This window comes from Canis lupus, chromosome 8 (assembly GCF_048164855.1).
Source record: "Canis lupus baileyi chromosome 8, mCanLup2.hap1, whole genome shotgun sequence".
Lineage (NCBI taxonomy): Eukaryota > Metazoa > Chordata > Mammalia > Carnivora > Canidae > Canis > Canis lupus.
Genome location: NC_132845.1, coordinates 59,844,695 through 59,869,147, shown reverse-complemented (window position 1 = coordinate 59,869,147; position 24,453 = coordinate 59,844,695). Strand labels below are relative to the sequence as shown.

The 24,453-nt window shown below is 48.6% G+C and overlaps 2 protein-coding genes across 2 annotated transcripts; one reads left to right on the top strand and one right to left on the bottom strand.

Annotated features, from left to right (window-relative positions):
* Positions 1 to 4,698: 4,698 nt before the first annotated feature.
* QPRT (quinolinate phosphoribosyltransferase) lies at positions 4,699 to 19,473 on the top strand. Its single transcript, XM_072836445.1, has 4 exons — positions 4,699 to 4,888; positions 17,634 to 18,169; positions 18,852 to 18,983; positions 19,057 to 19,473. The coding sequence occupies exons 1-4, from the start codon at positions 4,876 to 4,878 to the stop codon at positions 19,273 to 19,275; spliced, it is 900 nt and encodes a 299-aa protein (XP_072692546.1). The 5' UTR covers positions 4,699 to 4,875; the 3' UTR covers positions 19,276 to 19,473.
* On the bottom strand, positions 7,760 to 7,918 carry LOC140637653 (small ribosomal subunit protein eS27-like). Its single transcript, XM_072833984.1, has one exon. The coding sequence runs from the start codon at positions 7,916 to 7,918 to the stop codon at positions 7,760 to 7,762; it is 159 nt and encodes a 52-aa protein (XP_072690085.1).
* Positions 19,474 to 24,453: the final 4,980 nt, after the last annotated feature.

Sequence of the window (24,453 nt, the reverse complement as noted above, 5' to 3'; positions counted from 1 at the left end):
AGAAAATAGTCATCTGAATGAAAGCATGCATGCTAAATATCATGTTTTCAAAAACTATGCAATGACTTTGAAAAATGTCTACAATATAACGTTACCTGGGAAGGAAAACTGGTTACTAATCTGTAAATACTTACAAATTTATTTTTGCAATGAAAATGCAAAAACATAGGGGCACCCAGGTGGCTCAGTCTATTAGGCCGAACTTTGATTTCAGCTCAGGTTGTGATCTCAGGGTCGTGAGATCACGCCCCGAGTCAGGCTCCATGGTTAGCAAGGAGTCTACTTGAGATTCTCTTTCCCTCTCTCTCTGCCCCTCCCTGAGCACCCCCATCCCTGCTCGTGTACATACTCTTTCATAAATAAATAAATAAATATTTTTTTTAAAAAGAAAAATATTTGAAGGGTATATCCCCAATGTTTACTGTAGTTATCTGTCAGTAATAAGCTTATGAATGATTTTTGTTTTGTTTATATTTTCTGTGTTTTCCAAGTTTTAAATAATAAAAGCCTATCACTCTTAAAATTAGAAAACACATCAACAAGAGAGTGTCTGCTGAGAGGATGAGATGTCTGGTTCAAGGAGAGAAGGCTGGAAGGGCAGGTTGGAGGTCCTCTGTGAAGGGCAAGGGAATTTGAATTCAGTTCTGAAAGCAATGGGGAGGTCACCAAACCTAAGTATGTTCTAGACTCTTCCAGGGCCTCACGAAACCACACTCCTTCCTGCCCTTGGTTCTTGGGTGCCAAGTTCCCCTGACCCTTCTTCCACAATCCCTTGGAGCTGTTCCTTCTCCCAGACCCTAACACATCTTGCCTGAGTCCTGCCCAGTCTTCTCTTTGGGTTTCTTGACCCAAATAACTTCCACCCTCTGCCCACAATGGTCCCACTGACCCTTCTAAAAGACCACTCTGTCCAGGTTATCCCTGAACCTCTTATGGCACTCAAGATAGAGCCTTAGCATGCAGGATAAGACCCCTTTAAGATCTCGGTCTGCCTGGCCAGTCCTTGGTGCAAACACTGCACTCTAGCCTCATCAAATTCCTTGTAGTAGGGCAACCCAGGTGGCTCAGTGGTTTAGCACCTGCCTTCAGCCCAGGGCGTGATCCTGGAGACCAGGGATTAAGTCCCACGTCAGGCTCCCTGCATGGAGCCTGCTTCTCCCTTTGCCTGTGTCTCTGCCTCTCTCTCTCTCTCTCTGTGTCTTTCATGAATAAATAAATAAAATCTAAAAAAAAAAAAAAGTTCCTTGTAGCTCCCTGAATATGCCATGTGATTTTCTTGGTGTGTGTGTGGGGGAAGGAGGGGTATAGTTTAAAATGTTAAAAGTAAGGGAGGTGGGCGGGTGGATGGGGTGACTGGGTGATGGGCACTGAGGGGGGCACTTGATGCTATATGTTGGCAAATTGAACTCCAATAAAAAATAAATAAATAAAATAATTTTAAAAAATAAAAAATAAGATGTTAAAGGTATTTATTTTGTCCAGACAGTAAAAATTGCACATTAAAATTGTGGCTACATGGGGATCCCTGGGTGGCTCAGCAGTTTAGCGCCTGCCTTTGGCCCAGGACGTGATCCTGGAGTCCCAGGATCGAGTCCCACATTGGGCTCCCGGCATGGAGCCTGCTTCTCCCTCCTCCTGTGTCTCTGCCTCTCTCTCTCTCTCTCTCTCTCTGTCTATCATAAATAAATAAATAAATAAATAAATAAATAAATAAATAAATCTTTAAAAATAAAAAAATAAAATAAAATAAAATAAAATAAAATAAAATAGTGGCTACAAAGAAAGCTTTGTCATACAAAATGAAAATTCCAGATGGTAAAAGAATTTAGATAGAGAAAATCTTAAATCTCAAAATACAATTCATTTTTACACACAGGGAAAGGGCCTCCATGCATGATTCTAAGGACATATCTATTTCTGAAAATGGATACTTACACCTAAATGTCCCTTACATCCCTATTTCTGACTCTGGACCCTGATGAGTTTGGCAGGCAGAGTCCATGAAGGGTGGGTTGTAGGCAGAGGGGATGCCTGCTAGTTCCAAGTCCTCCAAGTCCTTGGGCTGAGGGAATGGGAAATAGACTCCGCCTCTGAACCCAAAGCTCAGCAAACATGCCAGGAGGTGGATTAAGCTGAGACTGTTAACAAGACAAGAGAGGAATATAATCAGAAGTTTCTAAGATTCCCAAAGTAATAGCAAGAGCAGACCCCAGACAAAAGTGGAGAGAAAACTTTGAAACTCTAAGAGGGTATTGGTTGAGGATCCTACATGGTGGGTGGCTGTCTGTTCTGGGGGAGTTCAGGTTAGAGCCATTAGACAAAGGAAACCCAGAGTACTTTGAAGACAATCTATTTGCTCCAGACAATGAGCTGCAAGTAGGCACCTGTGTGCCTCAGTTTCCTTGGGTACCTGCCTGCTGAGCTTGTGGTATCCAGACAGCCCAGCTGGACTGTGGGCCAGATCCATCCCAGGAGGTTGGTCATGAAGAGAGCCACATACCCTCTCTTGCATTTGCATGCACTCTGCCTGAAACCAGCCCACCCCCATCTTGTCCTAGACACACACATTTTGACTTCTTGCCAAGCTCCTCAACTGTCAAGATTCAGCTCAAATGTCGCTGCCTTTGTGAAGCTGACCTTGCTGCTTCCACCCTAACAGAAACAGATTTTCTTCCTCAGGGCCTCATGCAACAGCACAACAACTGGACTGTCGTTATGTGGAGGTATCCCTCACTCATTAGAGCCCCTCCAAATCCACAGCTCATCTTTGTGGTTTCAGAGTCCAGGGCCTGGCACATGGTAGCCACCTAATGTGTTTACTGAATGGAGGGATAAAGGAATTAATGAATGAACAAATGATGATTTTAAGTAAACTTGTAGCAAGTTTGAATGTGTCTTTTTTAAAAGATTTTATTCAATTACTTGGGGAGGGGTGAATGCAAGCACACACAAACAGAGGTGGGAGTGTGGGGAGAGGGAGAAGGGAGAGAATCCCAAGCAAGCTCCATACCCAGCGTGGAGCCTGATGTGGGGCCGGATCCCATGACCCAAGCTGAAATCAAGAGTCTGACACTCAACTGACTTAGCCACCAGGTGCCCCTGGGATCTGTCTTTTGAGTGAAACTGGCATCTAGGAGGATGGCCTGAGGTAGTACAGCCCAAGGTGAGAGCATTATTCTAGTACAATTTGGATATAGTGGGGGTCTGGCCTAAGGGCAAAAAGAAGGTGAAATTTGAAATGCATTTATTCAGAAAATCAAATTTTAGACCTAATTGGCTGCTGGGTGATAGAGGGAAGAATGAAGTTAGGCTTTGAGGGCAGCCCCGGTGGTGCAGCGGTTTAGCGCCGCCTGCAGTCTGGGGTGTGATCCTGGAGATCCAGGATCCAGTCCCACATTGGGCTCCTTGCATGGAGCCTGCTTCTCCCTCTGCCTGTGTCTGCCTCTCTCTCTCTGTGTCTCTCATGAATAAATAAATAAAATCTTAAAAAAAAAAAAGAAGTTAGGCTTTGAGATTTCTATCCTGGGAGGTGGAGGAGATGCAGATCGGATTATGTAGAAATGCAAAGGGATGAGCAGTTTTGGGGGAGAACATAAGTTAATTTTTAGAATTTAGGAGGGAAGTCAGAGCTACAGATTTGAGAATCATTTGATTGTAGATAGTAATTTAAATAATGACACTAAAAATAAATAAATAAATAAGTAAATAAATAAATAAGTAAATAAATAAATAAATAATGACACTGATGGATAAATGCATAAACTGTGCCATTCACCGTGCAGCATGAGAAGGGAGCCATGGAGAGAGGCTCAGGATTTAGTCAGGACAGGCTAGCCGCTGTAACAAACAACCCCCAAATGTCAGGGGTATAACTCAGGAGAAGTTTCTTCCTTGCTGCCATTGGAAAGTGGGCTTCCATAAAGTCATGCCAGGACCCAGGCTCCTTCTATTTTGCGGCTCTGCCATTCACCAGATAGGGAGGATAGAGAGAGGGCAGCATGATGGGAAGGTTTTCAAGGGCCAGGTCTGGAAGTGACGGTATCACCTTCCCTCACATTCCACTGGACAGAATCCAGTCACGTGGCAGCCTCAGTGCAAAAGAGCCTGGAAATGTAGTTTAGCTGTGTCCCGAGGGGGAGAAGAGAAACTGTCCCACCACACCGAGGGAACACCAAAATGTCGACTATAGGAAGAAGGACTTGCAAGAGCCAGCAAAGAGCCTTCAAGAGAGAAACCCGGATAAACATGGCATCGAGGATAAAATAGTTGGAAGCCTGGACTAGAGTGAGACAAGCAAGGTCCTAGGTGCAAGATGGACCCTGGGAAAAGGAGTTAAAGGGAGGGAAGGGTTGACTTTCTACTCTTACTCATAGAGTTTTCTCACTTGATTATCAGTTGAACCCACAAGGGAGGAATTATCACATCTTACAGCTAAGGAAAATGAGGCACAGAAAAGGCCAAGAAGGTATTCAAGATTAAAAAGGATGGAATTAGGATCTGAACCCAGGACCGAGGCTGATGATTTTCCCAGGGCGCCCATCAGAGAAGTTTTCCAGCCTGCTCATGTGAAGCCTGGGGAGGGCTGAGTGTGTGGAGGGTCCTGGGCTTCTGGCTCAGGGAGAAGACTTCTGAGTTACACACTTCTGAGCTACACAAATGAGAGCTCCTCCTGTCCCACGTAGAGAGCAGAAGAAGGTGTGTCCAGCGCCAGGGGTCCTGGGAGAGGGCAGGAGAGAGCTCCAGAGAACTGGAGAAGGGCTGGCTAGACCTGGCTAGACCGGCCCCTTCCTCCTTCCTCTGGCAGCCCCACCCCCACTCTGGGCCTCTGGGTCGTGGACTGAGAGTGGACACGCCAGCCCTGCGCCTCCAGCCATCATGGACCCTAAAGGTAAAGGAAACCCCCAGGCCTCTCCTCTCTGTCCCTGCTTCACCATCTCCCCTCTCCTGCCTCCCTCCTCATCCCAACTAATCTCAATCCCTTAGCCCCCCTCCCCCACCAAAGAAGATCCATTCCCTGCCCCCCCTGCTTTGCCCTCCTCACGCCCTCTGACCTCTCTGAATCCCAAGCAATTCTTCTGTCTCCTGAGAGCCTCTTCTTTCTCTTTCTATAGTCCCCAGCGAGTTCTGGGGAGAAAGGGGCTTGAGCCCCAGGAAAGGAAAGGTCCAGAGGGGTCTGGAGGAGGCCCTGTCTGGGGAGCAGCTCTGGACTTTGCCCCATGCTAGCCAGCAGGGAGGAGGGGAGGCAAAGTCCTGTCCCTTATGTAGCTGGTGGGGGAGGGGACTTGAGCCCCGTGACTCTGCCTGGGGTGGGGGTGATATCGCAGTGGAGAAGGAGGGCGAGTGGTCGATGATTGGGGCCAGGCTCTGGAATCAAAGGCTCCTACTTGAATCTGGGCTCCACCTGGAGCAGGCTGTGTGACCTCCGGCAAGTCACTTGACTTCTCAGAGCCTCATCTTCTTGCATCTGCAAAATGACAATACTAGTTCCCAGCTCATGAGGCTGTAGGGAGGACGAATGTCAGACTCACAGAAGCTATTGGCCAGTGCCTGCAGGACAGAAGTCGGGCTCCTTCTAGAGCTGTCTGCATTTGCCCTTCCCCCTTTCTGGGCTGCTTCTTCCTTGGCTCTCATCTGCCTCCCCTGCTTTGGGGCTTCTGGTGCCCCCCCACACACACACCTGGCACCTCTGGCTAGGCTGCGGAACCAGCTCTTGGGGATCCAAACAAACTTTCGGTTTAGAAATGGCCTCAGAGTCAGAGCCTGGATTCAGCCCCATCCCTGCCACCCGCTAGCTGTGTGACCTCAGACAAAATGCCTCTCCTCACTGTGCCTCAGTTTCCTTACTGATGAAGTGAAAATGTTGTCTTCCCTTGGGTTGTGGGGAGGGCTTGATGAGATAATACACTTCCAGTGCCTACTACATAGGAATCCCTCGGTGTAGTCATGCTGGTGGTGGTGCTGACTCCCCAGGTGTGTCTCTGCAGCCCTGAGCCCTCCCTGGGTCCCAGTCCCACACTTGGAAGCCTTGCATGTCCATCTCCACCTGACAACTCACTGGCATGTCAGACTCAGAGACGTCCCCTCATATCCTCTCCATGTCTATCCCTACTTCACCATCCTCCTACTTGGACTGGAAACTCAGGGTCATCTGTGACTGTTCATCCCCCCTTGCACCCCAACATCCAGACAGTTGCCACGTCCTATGGACTCCCCTTCTCCTGAGCGTCACCTAAACCTCTAACCTCTTCGTTTTCTGTTCCCACCTCCTTCTGGGGAGCAGCCTGGTGGAGGCTTCCTTTGCTTTGCTGCCTTCTTTCTGGTGATGTGTGTCCATAACTCTGGACTGGCATTGATCAGTGCCTCATGGGAATAAAGCCGGGAGGGTCTAAGGGAAAAGTCTAAGGGGTGAAGCAAAAGCTGGGGATGTGGCAGCAAGGAGGGGTGAGGACAGAGTTGGGGCAGATGTAGATGGCAGGCTGGTGGGCAAAGATGGAGAGGTCAGGCCTGGCCCAAGCATGAGCAGGGCAGGGTGGGAGCAGGGTGCAGGGTGCAGGTGCTGTGTTCCCTTACAGCCTTGGGAGCAAAAAACGTCCTCACTACCCTTCCCCTGGCCCCCTGTTCCTTGCCCGGGCTGTTGCTGCAGCCTCCCATCTTGTATCTTTCAAGAACACCAGGCGCAGTTTAAATATTTAAACTTCCAAGTGATTTCAGATGGAATGTATCAGTGATTTTTCTTTTTGCCTGTTGAACAAGACCCTGACTCGTTCCTATCATTCAAGGCCTGCTCAGTCTGGCCCGGTCCTGCCGTTCAGCCCCCTCTTGCTACTCAAACCGATCTGAAATTCTTTTTTTTTTTTTTAAGATTTTATTTATTTATTCATGAGAGACAATGAGAGAGACAGAGACACAGGCAGAGGGAGAAGAAGGCTCCATGCAAGGAGCCCGATGTGGGACCGGATCCCGGATCCCGGGATCACGCCCTGAGCCGGAGGCAGACACTCAAATGCTGAGCCACCCAGGTGTCCCCCGATCTGAAATTCTGTAGAGCATTTTACCACTTGCATGATAGGCAGTCCCTTTGAGCCCTTGGAGGGCTCATTTCTCTTCTTTAGAGAGAGAAGGGGATGAGAACAAGAACTTTAGCTGGGAGTTGCTGTGCTCGTCAGCCTCTGTCTCCATCTGGTGTTAGCCAAATGGATCAACAAATAAAGAGCTGAGGGATGGCTGAGTGGGTCAGCAGCTGGGCGTCCGCCTTTGGCTCAGGGCCTGATCCCAGAGTTCCAGATGAGTCCCACATCGGGCTCCTTGCGGGAGCCTGCTTCTCCCTCTGCCTGTGTCTCTGTGTCTCTCATGAATAAATAAATTTTTTTTTTAAAGCCGAATGAACAGGGCTGTCACGGTCACACCCAAAGGGGTTCAGAGACATCTGTCAGGCATTGGCTCAGCACTTGTCGACCACTTCTTGCCCTCCTCATTGTGGCCCTGTGATTTTTCCTTTCCTTTCCTTTCTTTTTATCCAAAATCTGTTTATTGGGATCCCTGGGTGGCGCAGCGGTTTGGCGCCTGCCTTTGGCCCAGGGCGCGATCCGGGAGACCCGGGATCGAATCCCACGTCGGGCTCCCGGTGCTTGGAGCCTGCTTCTCCCTCTGCCTGTGTCTCTGCCTCTCTCTCTCTCTCTATGACTATCATAAATAAATAAAAATTTAAAAAAATCTGTTTATTGGGATAGTGTCCCACTCATCTTGATTCAGGGCGCTTTCAGTGCTGCCTCTGTATGAAGGCACATCCTTCCAGAAGGCTTGCTTTTCCTCCTGCAGGCTGGCAAAGGACAGTGGAACAGCCAGCACACAAAACCATGGTGTGTGCATGGCTAAAGACGGTGGTGATTTTGTAGCATCCCGAGCACTTGGCATACATGAAGTAAGAGTTGGGGCTCTACGCCAGGCGCTTCTTCTCCTCTTCCTGGGGACTAGGATGCAGGCAGGAGGTCCTTCATCAGGGACATGTTCCCGTGGGGAGGTTGTCACTGCAGAAAAGCCCTGTGAGGATCCCTGGGTGGCTCAGCTGTTTAGCGCCAGCCTTCGACCCAGAACGTGATCCTGGAGACCCGGTATCGAGTCTCACATGGGGCTCCTGCGTGGAGCCTGCTTCTCCCTCTGCCTATGTCTCTGCCTCTCTCTCTGTGTGTTTCTCATGAATAAATAAATAAAATCTTAAAAAAAAAAAAAGAAAGAAAAGAAAAGCCCTGTGATTCCTGCATGAAACCGACTCTCACAGAGGTTAGCAAACCGCCTGAGGTCACTCAGTGTGTAGGTGGTGGAGTCCAGTTCCAGCCCAGGTGTTTCTGACTCCTGAGCCGGGTGTTCTTACTACTGCATGGACAGAGCCCTGGAACCATGGGTGTGGTTTGCAGAACTCTGTGAATGTTGACATGATAAGCACATCACAATTTAAAAATATCACTCAGTGCTAGATTATGGCGGTGGGGTGGGGTAAGTGAGGGGACTCGGGAGCCACTCTGCCTGAGTTAATGACTCTAACTCCCCACTTCCCAGCTGTGTGAACTTTGTGAAATCTGGATGTGGTTTGTGGTCTCTCAGTGCCTCAGCTTCCTTATCTGTAAAATGGGGAGAATAATGGGACCTATCTCATAAGGTTGTTGTGAGGATCGAATGTGTTGGTATATATAAAATGCTTGGCGCAGCGCTTTAGAAAGTGCCAGCTGCTATCTATCTATCTATCTATCTATCTATCTATCTATCCATATATCTATCTATCTATTTATGTCATCTCTACCCTCAACATGGGGCTCCAACTCATGACCCCAAGATCAAGAGCTGCACGCTTCACTGACTGAGCTAGCTGGGCGGCCCCTTCCTGACTTGCTTTTAGTTGAACACATACCAGAGCTGTAGCTGCAGGCACAGGCCATGTCATTACACACAAAACTGAAAACAAACACTTGTTATACTCATCTTAGGTGCATTCATAGAGTCTCCCTTTGTGACCCATCCATCCCAGACAAGAAACAGTTAAGTGACTGATGTAAAGATGAAGGTATGGGCGTTCTGATTCTGATCTAGTGCAAGAAATAGCCCAAGATGCATCCCCTCAGAAACAAAGATGCCCATTTTCAAAACTTTATTTAAATCCAAGTTAGTTAACATGCATCACATTATTAGCCTCAGGAGTAGAATTTAGCGATTCACCAGTTGCATATATCATACCCAGTGCTCATTCCATCACGTGCGCTTCTTCATGGCCATCACCCAGTTACCCCATCTCTCTGTCTACCTCCCCTCCAGCAACTCTGTTTGTTTCCTGGAATTAAGAATCTCTTATGGTTTGCTTCCCTCTCTGTTTTTATCTTATTTTATTTTTCCTTCCCTTCCCCTATGTTTATCTGTTTTGTTTCTTAAATTCCACATATGAGTGAGATCATATAATTGTCTTTCTCTGATTGACTTATTTCACTTAGCATAACACTCTTTAGTTTCATCCACATCGTTGCAAATGATGCAACTGTTTAGGACTGTTTAGAGCCCTGTTTAGGACTGCATTCATTCTTTTTGTGGCTGAGTAATATTCCATTGTATATATGTACCACATCTTCTTTATCCATCCATCTGTCGATGGACATCTGGGCTCTCTTCATAGTTTGGCTATTGTGGACATTGCTGCTGTGAATATTGGGGAGCATGTGCCCCATTGAATCACTAGGTTTGTATGCTTTGGATAAATCCCCAGGAGTGCAATTACTGAGTGGTAGGGTAGCTCTATTTTTAACTTTTGAGGAACCTCCATACTGTTTTTCATAGTGGCTGCACCAGTTTGCATTCCCTCCCAGCAGTGTAAGAAGGTTCCCCCAGAGATGCCAATTTTAATAAAACTTTAGTCAACTAATGAAGAGATCAGGGTTACATCTCACAGGGTAAAACTATATATAATCTGTGAAGTCTAGGCATCTTTTTTTTTTTTTTTTAAGTCTAGGCATCTTGAGAGAACTTTTACATATAACAACTGGAAGGGTAGAAGGTGGGACAGGGTGTTATAGCTGTCCCCCCTGGGTGGCAGTTTCTGGGCAAGGTCTCCTCAGGCACCTGCAAAAACAGCGCTCCCTTCTCTGAAGTTCCTTTCAGTAACAGCTGCTAAATAGAAGAGCCGCATTTTCAAAGCTTCCCCCAGGAATCCCTTTTGTTGGAAACACATGAGAGAGTGGGGGCCTGAAACAAACCAGATGTACTTGCTTATGTTTCACAAATGGAACACGGAGCAGATAATATTCTGACCGAATGGTAGACAAGCCCAGAACAATGGATCTCGAAGCCTCCAAGAGAGCAACCCTTGCTGGTGGAGGCAGCGTAGGAGGCACAACCTGAATCTACACGGGTCATTTCCTACTCTGCTCTGTAAGGAGTTTCCTTTACATTTCTGAGCCTCAGGTCTCCATCTGTAAATATGAATGAGCTCTAGCTTGAGGAACTAGGGGTAAGATTTGTGACAAAGTGCCAGGCCTGTGGCAATGTGGCAAGTGCCTGGCGTATGGTAGGCACCAGTGGTTGGTAGCCATGATTCCCTTCCTGCAGTTCTGAAGCTCTCAGCTCTGCTATGAATTAGAATTAGGTCACCACATTGTAGACCCATTATGTTAGAATCTCTGGGGGGTGGGACCCACGCATCAGCATTTTGCTAAGCTCCGCAAATAATTCCATTGTGCAGCCAAGGTTGAGAACCACTGTCTTACCCACCCTAAGGAAAGCTTTCCTTGACCCTGTCAAACAAGATTTCTTGCTGTCCTTTCCTCCGTCCCTTCCTTCCTTCTTTCCTTCCGTTCTTTCTTCCTTTTCTTTATTATAGAGAATTTCAAATGTACACAAAAGTAAGCAGAAAAGTAAGGATGGACCCTCATGTACCTATCACCCAGCCTCAACAACCACCAACTTTTGGCCAGCTGGGCTCCATCCACACATCTTCTACTTTCTACCTTTCAGGAACACCTTAAAGCAAAATGGGCTAATAAGTCTTTTCTTTTTCTTTTTTTAATTTATTTATGATATTTTTTAATTTTTATTTTTTAATTTTTATTTATTTATGATAGTCACACAGAGAGAGGGGGCGGGCAGAGACATAGGCAGAGGGAGAAGCAGGCTCCATGCACCGGGAGCCCGACGTGGGATTCGATCCCAGGTCTCCAGGATCGTGCCCTGGGCCAAAGGCAGGCGCCAAACCGCTGCGCCACCCAGGGATCCCTCGTAAGTCTTTTCATACATGAACATCTTGGCGTGTATTTTCTAAAAAAGATGAGGACTTTTCTTTTTGTTACAACCACAATACAATGATCACAACTAATTTTTTTTACATCTGAATTATTTAAAAATTTCCTTAATGTTATTAAACATCCAGTGTCCAGATTTCCAGTTGTCTCATAAATGCTTTAATTTGGTTTCAGTTGTTTGAATTAGGATCGAAATAAGATCCATGTTGTGATTGGTTAGTATGTGTGTTAAGATTCTTTGTGTGTGGGATCCCTGGGTGGCTCAAGCGGTTTGGCGCCGGCCTTTGGCCCAGGGCGCGATCCTGGAGACCCGGGATTGAGTCCCACGTCGGGCTTCCAGTGCATGGATCCTGCTTCTCCCTCTGCCTGAGTCTCCCCCCCCCCCCTCTATGTCTATCATGAATAAATAAATAAAATCTTAAAAAAAAAAAAAAGATTCTTTGTGTGTGTGGGTGCCTGGGTGGTACAGTAGGTTAAGTGTCTGACTCTTGGTTTTGGCTTAGGTCATGATCTTAGGGTTGTGAGATAGAGCCCTGTTTAGGACTGCATGCTCAACACAGTCTGCTTGAGACTCTCCCTCTCCCTCTGCCCATGACCCCATACTCTCCAGTGTGCTCTTGCTCTCTCATAAATGAATGAATCTTTTTTAAAAAAAGATTCTTTTTATTATTTATTGCTTATTTATTTTTACAGATTGTAATTTCTTTATTTGGAAGAGAAAGAGAGAGAGAGAGAGAGAGAGAGAGAGAGAACCAGACATGGAAGGAGCAGAGGGAGAGGGAGGAGGTTCCCTGGCAAGCAGGGAGCCCAACACAGGTCTCTATCCCAGGATCTGACCTGAGATCAAGACCTGAGCCGAAGACATACTCTTAACCAACTGAGCAACCCAAGTGCCCCTTTTATTTATTTTTTAAAAAGATTTTATTTATTTGAGAGAGAAAGATAGAGAGAAAGCACGAGTAGGGGGAGAGGGGGAGGGACAAGCAGACTCCCTGCTGAGCAGGGAGCTTGATTCAGGGCTCTATTCCCGGACTCTGAGATCATGACCTGAGCCAAAGGAACTCAGACGCTTAACTGTCTGAGCCACCCAAGCATCTTTCTCTTAATTTTTTAAAGAGTTTATTTTTAAGTAATATTTACACCCAATGTGGGGCTCGAATTCACGACTCCAAGATTGAGTTGCATGCTCTATGGAGTGAGCCAGCCTGGTGCTCCGGGAGCATTCATTCTTTTTTTTTTTTTTTTAGATTTTATTTATTTATTCACGAGAGACACACACACACACACAGAAAGGCAGAGACACAGGCAGAGGGAGAACAGGTTCCAGGGAACCTGTTGTGGGACCCGATCCCAGGACTCCAGCCAGGGTCACTTCCTGGGCCGAAGGCAGGCGCTAAACTGCTGAGCCATCCAGGGATCCCTGGGAGCATTGGTTCTTAACCCTCATGTGCATCTGAAACACAGGAGGAGCTCTTCCAAACTTGGATGCCTGGGAACCACCCATAAAAGATTCTAATTTGGTTGGTCTGGGCTGGGGCTGAGCAGCAGAGTCTGAAGAGCTCCTCAGGTGGGTTCTTGCTTTCTCAGTTCTGCAGAGAAGAGTGGTCTCACACCCCACCTCCACTTCCTCACCTCCCATGCACTACTTGACCGTGATGATATGGCTTCTGCCCCCACTGCACAGCACTACGAGTGCTCTGGCAATGGCCTCCCCGCTGCTAAGTCTTATGCCCATTTGCAGCCTGCCTTCTACTTGCTTCTGCTCACATCCTACTTCTTGAAACCCTCAGCTCCAGACACCCACTCCCTCCTGGTGCTGCTTCTCTTTTTAAATACTGGTACTTCCCAGAGGCCTCCTCTTCTTCCTGACCTGGTGATCTCACCCACTGCTATGCTTAGTCATCACTCATTTCTGCTGGTGGCCCCCAAATCTCCATTCCTCACCCAGTGTCTCACCAGGACCCACCATCATGGTGTGGCCAGGCACATCCTTCCTGCTGGCATCTCGACCTTAACATCTGCAAAGCCAAAGTCAGTCGTTCCCCCCAGCTCTGCTGCTTCTCAGCTGCATCACCAGCTGCACGAACCTCCTTGACATTCAGCTTCTGTGCTTGTAAAATGGGAATAATCCCCTGTGGTGAGTTTCAGACGAGAGAGCCCAAGAGAAGCGTGGTGCCCACGGCTGGCACACTGCAGGCATGCAGGTTGCTGCCTTCTGTTGTCCCCATCCTCCACCCTGAATAGTTCCTTGTGGCAGTTTGCAGCTACCTATGGCAGAAACCCAAGGCTTCTACATCTCATGAGCTGCTAATTCGGGCAGATCCTACCTTAGAAACAACTCGCACATTTGCCCCTGCTTGCTCTTCCTACGGTTCTGCCCAAGCTCAGGGCTACATCTCTTCCTGTCTGGCTAACTGCCTCAGCCTCCTTTTGCCTCCCAACCTATCTCTAGTCAGTGTCTGAATTGACCCTCCTGAAACAAAATCATAATTCCATAATTCCCTTGCTTGGGGTACCTGGCTGGCTCAGTTGGTCAGTCAGTAGAGCGTGTGATTCTTGATCTCGGGGTTGTAAGTTCAAGCCCCATGCTGGTTGTCGAAATTAGTTATAAATAAAATCTAGGTGGATCAGTGGTTGAGCATCTGCCTTGGCTCAGGTTGTGATTCTGGGGTCCCAGGATGGAGTCCCACATCGGGCTTCCCATGGGGAGCCTGCTTCTCCCTCTGCCTATGTCTCTGCCTCTCTCTCTGTGTCTCTCATGAATAAATAAATAAAAAATATTTTAAAAAATAAATAAAATAAAATAAAATAAAATCTTAAAAAAAAAACACAAAAAACAAAAAAAACTTGTGCTTAAAATTCTGTGATGGCCCCTAGGATCTGTCCAAACTACACAGCTAAATATTTTAGTCCTTTTTCACTCTGGCCATCCCATATCTCCCCTTACAGCCTTTCTCTATTTTCTTGCTTTTGAGACTTGAGCACCAGCATCTTCAGCATGAAATGTGTCTCCCCCACCACCACCTCATAGCTCTGCCTGGCAAACATTACTCATCCTTCAAGGCCACAGAACCTACCTCCCTCCTTCCTCACAGACACTTAGTCATTTCTTCCTCTGTGCTCCCACAACCCTCGGTAGATGCTCAGTTATCCTTTAGCAGACACATCTACTGTGTGCCAGACAGTGTTCCCGAGAGCTTTGCAAATATTAAAGTACTTAATTTTCATACAGCCCTATGAGGTGCTTATTTTTGTTATCCCTATGACAAAGGAGGCACCTTTGAGGTCCTGGAGATGCTCTGTCACTTGCCCAAGATCACTTAGCTGAAGATGGCCGAGGCAGTACTGGAACCCAGGCCATCTGGCCCCAGAGTCTGGGTTCTCATTCATCTACCATGCAGCCTCTATGCTAGGATGAGTATCACTGAACACCTAGTATTAAGCAAATTAGTATGAAATTGCCAATATTTGGCCATCTTTGACCCATAAAAATAGCACATTTGTATGGTTCCATGTGTTAGGCACTTGGGATGGAGCAGAAAACTCTGGGTGATGACATTAGAGCATGGGTGAAGATCAAGGAGCAGAGTGTACATGTGACCCGATAGGGTGTCTGCAGAGCCCCCTGCCAAGGAAGTGCTAACTAAGAGAAGACCTGAGAGAGGAGTGGAAGGAAAGGGGGAGTTTGGGGGAAGGGGGAGGGAAGGGACTTCCAGGCAAAGGCACAGCCTTGGAACAGCATAGGCTAAGGCCTGAAAGCTAAGAAGGAGGGCTGCCAACTCTGTTACCCAGCAATTAGTACCTGGCACAGAGCGGGCGTTCAAGAAGGATTTGTCAGGGCAGCCCGTGTGGCTCAGCGGTTTAGCGCTCCCTTCAGCCCAGGGCCTGATCCTGGAGAACCGGGATCGAGTCCTGTCCTATGTCAGGCTCCCTGCATGGAGCCTGCTTCTCCCTCTGCCTGTCTCTCTCTCTCGAATAGATAAATAAGATCTTTAAAAAAAAGAAGGATTTGTCAAAAAAATAAATGAAAAAGGGAGAGAAGTATCAGCTGGAGCTGATACAATGAAAGTGGGGTTTGAAGCAGGAGGGTGATTTACTTTTTTATTGTCTTATTTTAAAGTCAGATTTAATGAGGCATAATTACAGAGAGTAAAATTCACCCTTTTCTGTATACAGTTCTGTGAGTCTTGACAAATGCATCAGTGCTGTAGCCACCATCAGAGAAAATATAGACTCATTCAGTCCCATCCCCAAAACTCCCTGGTGCTGCTCCTTTGTGGCCAGCCCCCCCTCCCCTCAGGAAACCACCAGTCTGTTCTTTTGCTGTGGTTTTGTTTTTTCCAGAATGTCATATGGATGAACTCAAATAGCACATAGCCTTTAGAATCCGGCTTCTTTACTTAGAATAATGCATTTGAAATGAGTCCCCTATTGTGTGTGTCAGTAGTTGGTTCCTTTCTATGTTGCCAAGTAGAATTACACCCCAGAGGTGCCTCACAGTTTGTATATCATATATTCACCAGTTGAAGGATTCACATTCACTTTAAAAAGCAAACATCACTACACCTGGTGTGGATGGAGCTGGAGCTTCTATATCTCTGTTGTATGTCCAACAGCCTTTTGCCTGGCTGGCTGGTGGAACAGTGGAGATGACAACTATGTCTTTGTCATATTTACTTTGCTGTCACAGTCACTTTGCTCTCAGTACCCAGCCAGGGCACAACTGGCTCTGAGTGAGGAATAGAAGCCATTTGGGGCAGAATATGAGCAAGGAGGGCCAGGTAAAATTACTGAGGGTGGGGAAGGGGTGAAGATTGGGTGCTTGACTTTGGGGAAGAAAGCCTTATTTTGAGGGTAGAGCAAGCCAGAATGCCTGTTTTAACTTCAATGTGGAGCAAAAGTGAGGAAGCAAAACAAAACCCAACATACTATCCAATCAAAACCCCCTAACAGGGACGCCTGGGTGGTTCAGGAGTTGAGCATCTGCCTTCAGCTCAGGGTGTGATCCTGGAGACCCGCATCGAGTCCCGCATCGGGCTCCTTGCATGGAGCCTGCTTCTCCCTCTGCCTGTGTCTCTGCCTCTCTTTCTGTGTGTTTCTCATGAATAAATAAATAAAATCTAAACAAAAACAAAGACAAAAAAAAAAAAACAAAAAACCCTAACATGCTATCCAATGGTCTCCCCCTGCCACGACGACGGGAAGCGCCGTCCATTCAGGGCTCGCGCCCAGGAGGCTGCAGGTCTTCTCCTGGCCGACAGATGGCGATGTTGCACCGCGCCCGAGCTCACCCATTCAATCCACAGACCTTAGGAGCGGGTTAACGGCTAAACGCGGGTAACGTGGGCGGGAAGGACCACTCGGTCCACAACTTTCTGAGAAAAGACTCGTCCACACCGCTGACGCTGTGCCTCACAGAGCAAGGGCTCAAGCCCAATTTCCACTTACACCTTCCTCCTTGTACAGCCCCTATCTCTAGAGAGAGGACAGTTCTTTAAGATATCAGGCATAGGAGTGTGTGTGTGCTCCAAGCAAGAGGGGGAAGGGGAAGGGACCCCAAGGTCTGGTCGGCCTCCAGTTTGCTGTGTGACCTCAGCGCACTTGCCTTTCCTCAGTCTCCACATCTGTAAAAACCGGACTTTCCAGCTATAAAATACTTGATGCTACAGAGCAGACATACACTTATTCTGCTGGGGGCCTCCACTCATAACTAATCCTTCTGTGCCAGATGCCAGGGAGACTGGAAAGGCTGCAGGTGACTCTCAGGTGCCTTCTCTTCTGGTTGGTAAATAGCTGTTGATGCAGCACTAGGTTTGCCACTTAATACAGGCCACTGGGTTCAATCTGAATTTCAGATAATCAACAGATGATTTTTAAGTGTAAGTCTGTTCTAAATATCACCTAGGATATATTTATACCAAGAAAACTTTGGTGTTTGGCAGAAATTTAAATTTAACCAGGTGGGGATCCTGGGGTGGCTCAGCGGTTTAGCGCCTGCCTTCAGCCCCAGGCCTGATCCTGGAGACCCGGGATCGAGTCCCACGTTGGGGTCCCTTCATGGAGCCTGCTTCTTCCTCTGCCTGTGTCTCTGCCTCTTTCTCTCTGTCTCTGTGTCTCTCATGAATAAATAAATAAAATCTTTTAAAAATAAATAAATAAATTTAACTAGGTGTCCTGTGTTCTTACTTGCCTAATCTGACACCCTTGTCCAACCCCAAGCCCGTCTGAGGGGAACCCCAGATCTTTGCCCTGACTGGCTAGCCCCCAATTTAGCTGGTCATTAGATGTTTTGACAACCACCCCGGACTGCAGGGAGGCGTCCTCAGTGTAACCCTGTTCTCTGTCTTTCCCTCCCAGGCCTGGAGCTGCTGCTGCCCCCCACCACTCTGGCCGCCCTGGCGGACAGCTGGCTCCGCGAGGACTGCCCAGGCCTTAACCACGCAGCCTTGGTTTCGGGGGCAGCCCCGTCGCAGGCGGTGCTGTGGGCCAAGTCCCCCGGGGTACTGGCCGGGAGGCCTTTCTTCGATGCCATCTTTGCCCGAGTCAACTGCCAGGTGTCCTGGTTCCTCCCTGAAGGCTCCAAGCTGGTGCCGGTGGCCAAGGTGGCCGAGGTCCGGGGCCCCGCGCACTGCCTGCTGCTGGGCGAGAGGGTGGCCCTGAACACGCTGGCCCGCTGCAGTGGGGTGGCCAGCGCCGCCGCCGCCGCCGTCGAAGCCGCCAAGGGGACCGGCTGGACCGGGCACGTGGCTGGCACCAGGAAGACCACGCCCGGCTTCCGGCTGGTGGAGAAGTTCGGGCTCCTGGTGGGCGGGGCCGCCGCCCACCGCTATGACCTGGGAGGGCTAGTGATGGTGAAGGACAACCACGTCCTGGCCGCCGGAGGTGTGGAGAAGGTGAGGTGCGTCCCGCTGGGCCCTGCGCCGGCCCTGCTGCGCTCCCAGCCGCAGCCCCCGCCCCCTACCAGCGACCGCCCCCCCAACCACGCCAGGGTGAACAGTGATGGCTGGGGAGTCCGGGGTGCTGGACCCCCACTCCCACCCCCTTGGGCATTCGCGCCCTCAGGTCAGATGGGCTGGTGGCAGACTTCTCCAGCAGGGCCCTGGGACTTGCTGTGATGTTCAAAAGCAAAGGGTGGTTGAGCTGCTGGGAACCTGGTGATGGTGGCTCTGTGACCTTGAGCAAGTTGCTCGAGCTTCCTGGACCAGTTTCCTATTTGAAAATGTTCTTAAAGATCCCTTCCAGTTTTTTTTTTTTTTTTTTTTTTCTGGTACAAGAAGATGTTTGTATTATAGCAGGGGGACAGGACCCGTGGGCAGAAAGAGGTGCTTTCCAGTTTTACTGTTCTTGAGTCAAATTGGACTCCCATCCTGGTGCCAAATATGGCTGATATTTGGCCATTTTTTTGGATCCACAGAAGGGGTAATTTCATGTGGTTTCACCTAATGTGAGGGAAACCATCCCGTGGCCTGACCTTTTCATTAACCCCAAGCTCATTATCCACCTGGGGCCTTTCTGGGGCCAGGCCCCCATGTCAGGTGCCACTGTCCTCACTCACCTTCTGGGCCTGCCCTCCAGGCAGTGCAGGCGGCCCGGCAGGTGGCTGACTTCACCCTGAAGGTGGAGGTGGAGTGCAGCAGTCTGCAGGAGGCTGTGGAGGCCGCCAAGGCCGGAGCGGACCTCGTCCTGCTGGACAACTTCAGGCCTGAGGTGAGGCGGGGCCTGCTTCCGGGGAAGGGGCTGAGTCAGGGACTCTCACCTCCCCTTGGCTTATGTCCCACAGGAGCTGCACCCCACGGCTGCTGCGCTGAAGGCCCAGTTCCCCGGTGTGGGCGTGGAGGCCAGCGGAGGCATCACGCTGGCCAACCTCCCCCAGTTCTGTGGGCCCCACATCGACGTCCTCTCTCTAGGGATGCTGACCCAGGCTGCCCCGGCCCTTGACTTCTCTCTCAAGCTGTTTCCTGAAGGGGCCACGCCCATGTACAATGCCCACAGGTCCTAAAGGCAAAGAGGATGCAGCCACCAGTGGGATAGCATGGTTTCTTGGGACCCTCAAGGTTGCCCCTAAGTATAGTACACGACTCTCCCGGCACTGGCCTGGGCTGCAGTCTGGCTCTGCCATCTACTGCTTATGTGAGTTGGAGGGGCTGACTTCACCTCTGTTCATCTGTACAATGGGTCTAATAAATGAGCAACCTTACAGATGTCTTTGGGTGACCATTAACACATCATGAAGGCTCAGTGACTCTTAGAAATTAACCATAGCTCACTGATTCTAAGATGCACTTGTTTTCACACACCACCTTCTCTGAAGTCAAAATGTGTCTTTCACCAATGGGGTCTAGTGGTCACTGTCAGCCAGGCATTGGCCATCACATAGCCATCATGGCCTATGTGTGCAGCTTACAGATAAAACATGATAACAGGGCAGCCCCGGTGGCACAGCGGTTTAGCACCACCTGCAGCCCAGGGCGTGATCCTGGAGGCCCTGGATCGAGTCCCACGTCAGGCTCTCTGTATGATGCCTGCTTCTCCCTCTGCCTGTGACTCTGCCTCTCTCTCTGTCTATGAATAAATAAATACAGTCTTTAAAAAAAAAAAACATGAGGGATCCCTGGGTGGCGCAGCGGTTTGGCGCCTGCCTTTGGCCCAGGGCGCGATCCTGGAGACCCGGGATCGAATCCCACGTCAGGCTCCCGGTGCATGGAGCCTGCTTCTCCCTCTGCCTGTGTCTCTGCCTCTCTCTCTCTCCCTCTGTGACTGTCATAAAAAAAAAAAAAAAAAAAAAAAAAAAAAAAAAAAAAAACATGATAACAATCTATATGTTGAAATAAGTCCAAGAGAGCTCTTTAAACAGATGCCAGAAAGAAATTGTGGGGTGCACCTGGGTAGCTCAGTTGGTTAAGCATCTGCCATTGGCTAGGGTCATGATCCCAGAGTCCTGGGATGGAGCCTCCCATCAGGCTCTCTACTCAGTGTGAAGTCTGCTTCTCTGTCTCCCTCTGCTTCTCCACCCACCCATGCTCTCTTAAATAAATAAATAAATAAATAAATAAATAAATAAATAAATAAATAAATAGGGGATCCCTGGGTAGCGCAGCGGTTTAGCGCCTGCCTTTGGCCCAGGGTGTGATCCTGGAGACCCGGGATCGAATCCCACGTTGGGCTCCCGGTGCATGGAGCCTGCTTCTCCCTCTGCCTATGTCTCTGCCTCTCTCTCTCTCACTGTGTACCTATCATAAATAAATAAAATAAAATAAAATAAAATAATTAAAAAAATAAATAAAGTCTTTAAAAGAGAGCACGAGCAGAGGAGGGACATGGGGAGAGGGAGAAGCAGGCTCCTCGCTGAGCTGGGAGCCTGCCACTGGGCTGGCATTCAGCTGGAACATTCTACTTGGTTGGTGCCCATATTGTACTGATTATTAAGCATTTTGCCTCTCACCTCTGGCTACTGTTACCACCTCTTTGGAGGAAGCGAGAACCTGACCATTCACTTCTGGGGTCCCCAGCCGACTCCACTATGCATCTCCATTTGGTGCTTGAAGTCCCTTTATGTCTTGGTTCCATTGCGCTATCGTCAGTTGGGAGAGAAACCCACTGTCTTCTCTGCCCTTTGCCAGAGGAAGAGGAAAACAGTTCATCCACAAAGCTCCTTTACTAGAGAGGGTCTAGGGGTCGCAGTCTGCCTTGAGGGAGGTACCTACCCCTTTGCCCCTTCCTCAATCCTGGAGACCCCTTGCTAAGAAGGGGACAGATCAAGAAAACAATGAGCTCATCTCAGATATGAAAGCTCCAGAGAAGACAAGACCATCCTTCACGCACGAATTAAGTGCTGAGCAGCTACTGTGGTCAGGCTCAGAGCACACAGTGGGGATTAATCTAGCAAAGATGCTGGACAGAAGTGGTGAGCCACTGCCTTTGGTGACACCTTCTCACAGGACACACCCCAGAGATGTCCCCTGGGGCTACACTTTTCCTCTTTAATAAGCACTTCCACCCTTGGGTCCTCCTGTCCTTTTTTCCAGGGAAAACAGTCATGCTCAGCTAGGCAGACTTCCTGGCTCTAGGGAACTTAGATCTCTGGGCCTCAGCTTCTCAATCCCGAAGTGTCATAACTGAACACCCACAGAACCAGGGGCACTTCTAGGTGTCAAGATAAGGAAATCAAGATTCATGGATACACTGGGAATGGGAAGGCAAAACAGTTGGAATCCAGAAGGGAATCAGAGCCTGACAGACACAGAATCTCAAACTCCAATGCCTCCAGGACCCAGAAGATAAAATAAATGGGAGCGAAGTGGGCTGTGGCCAACTGGGGAATGTGTACTGCACCCACAGCATCCCAATTAAGAAAGAAAAAAGAACTCTAGCAGGCTGAGTCTCAAGCTCACCCTTGAACACAGAAATGGGTCAGCCCTCCAGGCACCTCCCGATCTGAGAGCTGGGAGGGGATCCCATTACCAGAGGAAAAGGAAATGGATCCTGGGCAGGCAAAAGCAACACATGCCTTCCTTGCAATGGAGTGGATTTCCAGGCAGAGGGGACTGCAAGGACAAAGGCTCAGAGATAGGAAATGACTTGGATTGTTTGGTGGAAGATTTGAAGATGGGAGCAAGACAGGCGAGATGGTTAGGAGCTGGACTGGGGCCAGACCACAAGATGGTAGGCCAGAGGACTTGGACTCTGTCCTGAGAACAATCAGACTGAAGCTGGAAAGTGAGATAAGCATATTTGCTGTAGACCGAGTTCACTGCATCAGAACGCATTGAAGGGGGCCACAGTGGCTGCAGGGAGCCCAGGAGGAGGCTGATGCAGCCCCTCACAGGCTCGAATGTGGGTCGTGGCAATGGGGTTGGAGACAAGGGAATGCAGGCAGAGGAAACAACGTGTGCAAAGGCTCAGAGCTCAGATGGAACCCCATGGGTTCAAGGCAGTAGGAGGAATTGGGTGTGGCTGTGGGGGTGGGGAGACTGAACTGGGGAGTGGAATCGGAAGAAGAGGAATCCCACACCTCACCTGGTAGCACCCTATCTATCTGGCTACACCTTCTTCTTGCATGGCCAGCCTGGGATTAGGCTTGGATGATTTCCCCAAGCTGCCCCATGCCCAGCGGAGGCCCATGCTTCCATGCTCATTATGGCAAATGTGCCTATCCAGCTGGGTGCTACAGTCAGCATATAACGTATCATCAACGCTGGCTGGTGGGTGAGAAGGGAACGTTGACTGAGTGCCCTTGCTCAGCCCTGGGAAGGTCTCTTTCCCTCCATGCCCGTGGGGGTGGGGGTGAGTATCTCCATTTTCCCCAGGAGGAAACTGAGGATTTATGAGGTAAAGAGAGCTGCTCAGGGTCATACATCAATAAAGCGGTGGAGCAAGATTAGAAATCTATCAGCCACTCACTCAATAAATATGGTTTGAACACCTACTACATACTGGGCAGTATTCTAGACACTGAGTATACAGCAATGAGTGAACAGACAAAAGTCCCTGTCCTCATGGACTTTATAGTCTACTGGGGTTGCGGGGTTGGGAGAAAAAAGACAAAACGCCAAGTCCCCTCATGGCCACCAGAGGACACTGTAACCACACCACCGTCCTTTCTCTGCTTCCATCTTCCCTTCTGGGTCCCAAAGATAACAGCCAGGGAGGCTGTGAATATTCAGCGCATCTGCTCAAGGATGGAAGCTGAGGAGAGGTATGCAACAGTTCCTTCTTCTACCCACTTTTCCAGCTTAATCTCTTCACCAGATCCCTATCCAACTGCTCCAGGTCTCTCAGCGACTTTTTAAGGTCCTCTGTACTCCAGAGATTACCAAGGTGCACATGCACTCATCAGTTCATCCACCACTCCCTTCCATTTACCCACCTCCCCACCTCCTCCCATCTCTCCATCCCTCTTCCCAGCCCTCCACCCACCCACCAACTGGGGTACTCAGTCTAGAAGGTCGGGGAAGGCAAGAGGTCAAACCAGGTTGATAGAGACCGTGAACCCAGTGGGCATGAGTTTGAGCGTGATAAGGCCGGTTAAAAACTGAAGGCATTTAAAACTGGCAAGATGTTATTAGTATCTGAAAGCAATTCAACTTTGGATCTTTAAAAAATCCCACTGTGGTATGATGTGGTGTGGACACATGTATTAATTTATCACTAGGCCTTCAAGACAATATGGTAGGTAAAATTTCATAAATATTTCAGTACCTCTGTACTTTGTTCCAATCGCTTCCTGAGTCTTGATCATCTTGGCAGTTGCTCAGTAACATTTTAAGCCCTGCTTTCTGAGGCCCTAAGTAGGCTCAGCTTGTAAGACCAAACTTCAAAGTCCTGAAGGGAATCTCACCAGGAGGCTGTGAATAGCATTTCCGCTGATCACTGTACACCCCAAACTCATGCCAGGTGATGAGGGCTTTCTTCATTTCAAGAATGGAGTGCTCTTCAGATCCCTGGAATCTAGCACAGCAGCCCTGGAAAATGATCAGGGGCAGAGATCCTCATAGCTCTACTTTGGTGGGTTGTTGGGTAACCTCTTTCCTCTCTCCCAGCAATTCAGCTGAGAGATTCCGAAGCCTGGGATGGTACCAAGAAGAGCTATCCCACAAGCCCCTTGCTTCTTGATATTTAGTTGCCCTTTAGCCAAAGGAAAGCATTTTTTTGGGATAATATATCAATATGGGAAGGACAATGCTGATGTATTAGAGGCTCGATAAAAATCATTCTTCTCATATTGAACAATAATAATAGTCCCTTAACTGTAATCTCACCGAAAAACAAAGACATTTAATTTTTATTTTTTGCATGACTTGCTTTGTTTTCTTGGAATGTTATGAGCCAGAAGGGGAATCCGTTGAGGTTTGGCAGCTTTTTGGGTAAACGATTGTACTTAACACAGTTTTGTATTTTTGGTAAACTACCCAAATAGATTATTTCAGGGGCTAAAACAAGCCTTGCATTAAAAAAATTCCAATCTAGGGGTACCTGGGTAGCTCAGTGGTTGAGCATCTGCCTTCAGCTCATGTTGTGATACCGGGATCCTGGGATCGAGTTTTACACTGGGGTGCCTATGGGGACCCTGCTTCTCCCTCTGCCTATGTATCTGCCTTTCTCTCTGTGTCTCTCATGAATAAATAAATAAAATCTTAAAAAATATATATTTAAAAATTCTAATCTAATTAATTCCAAT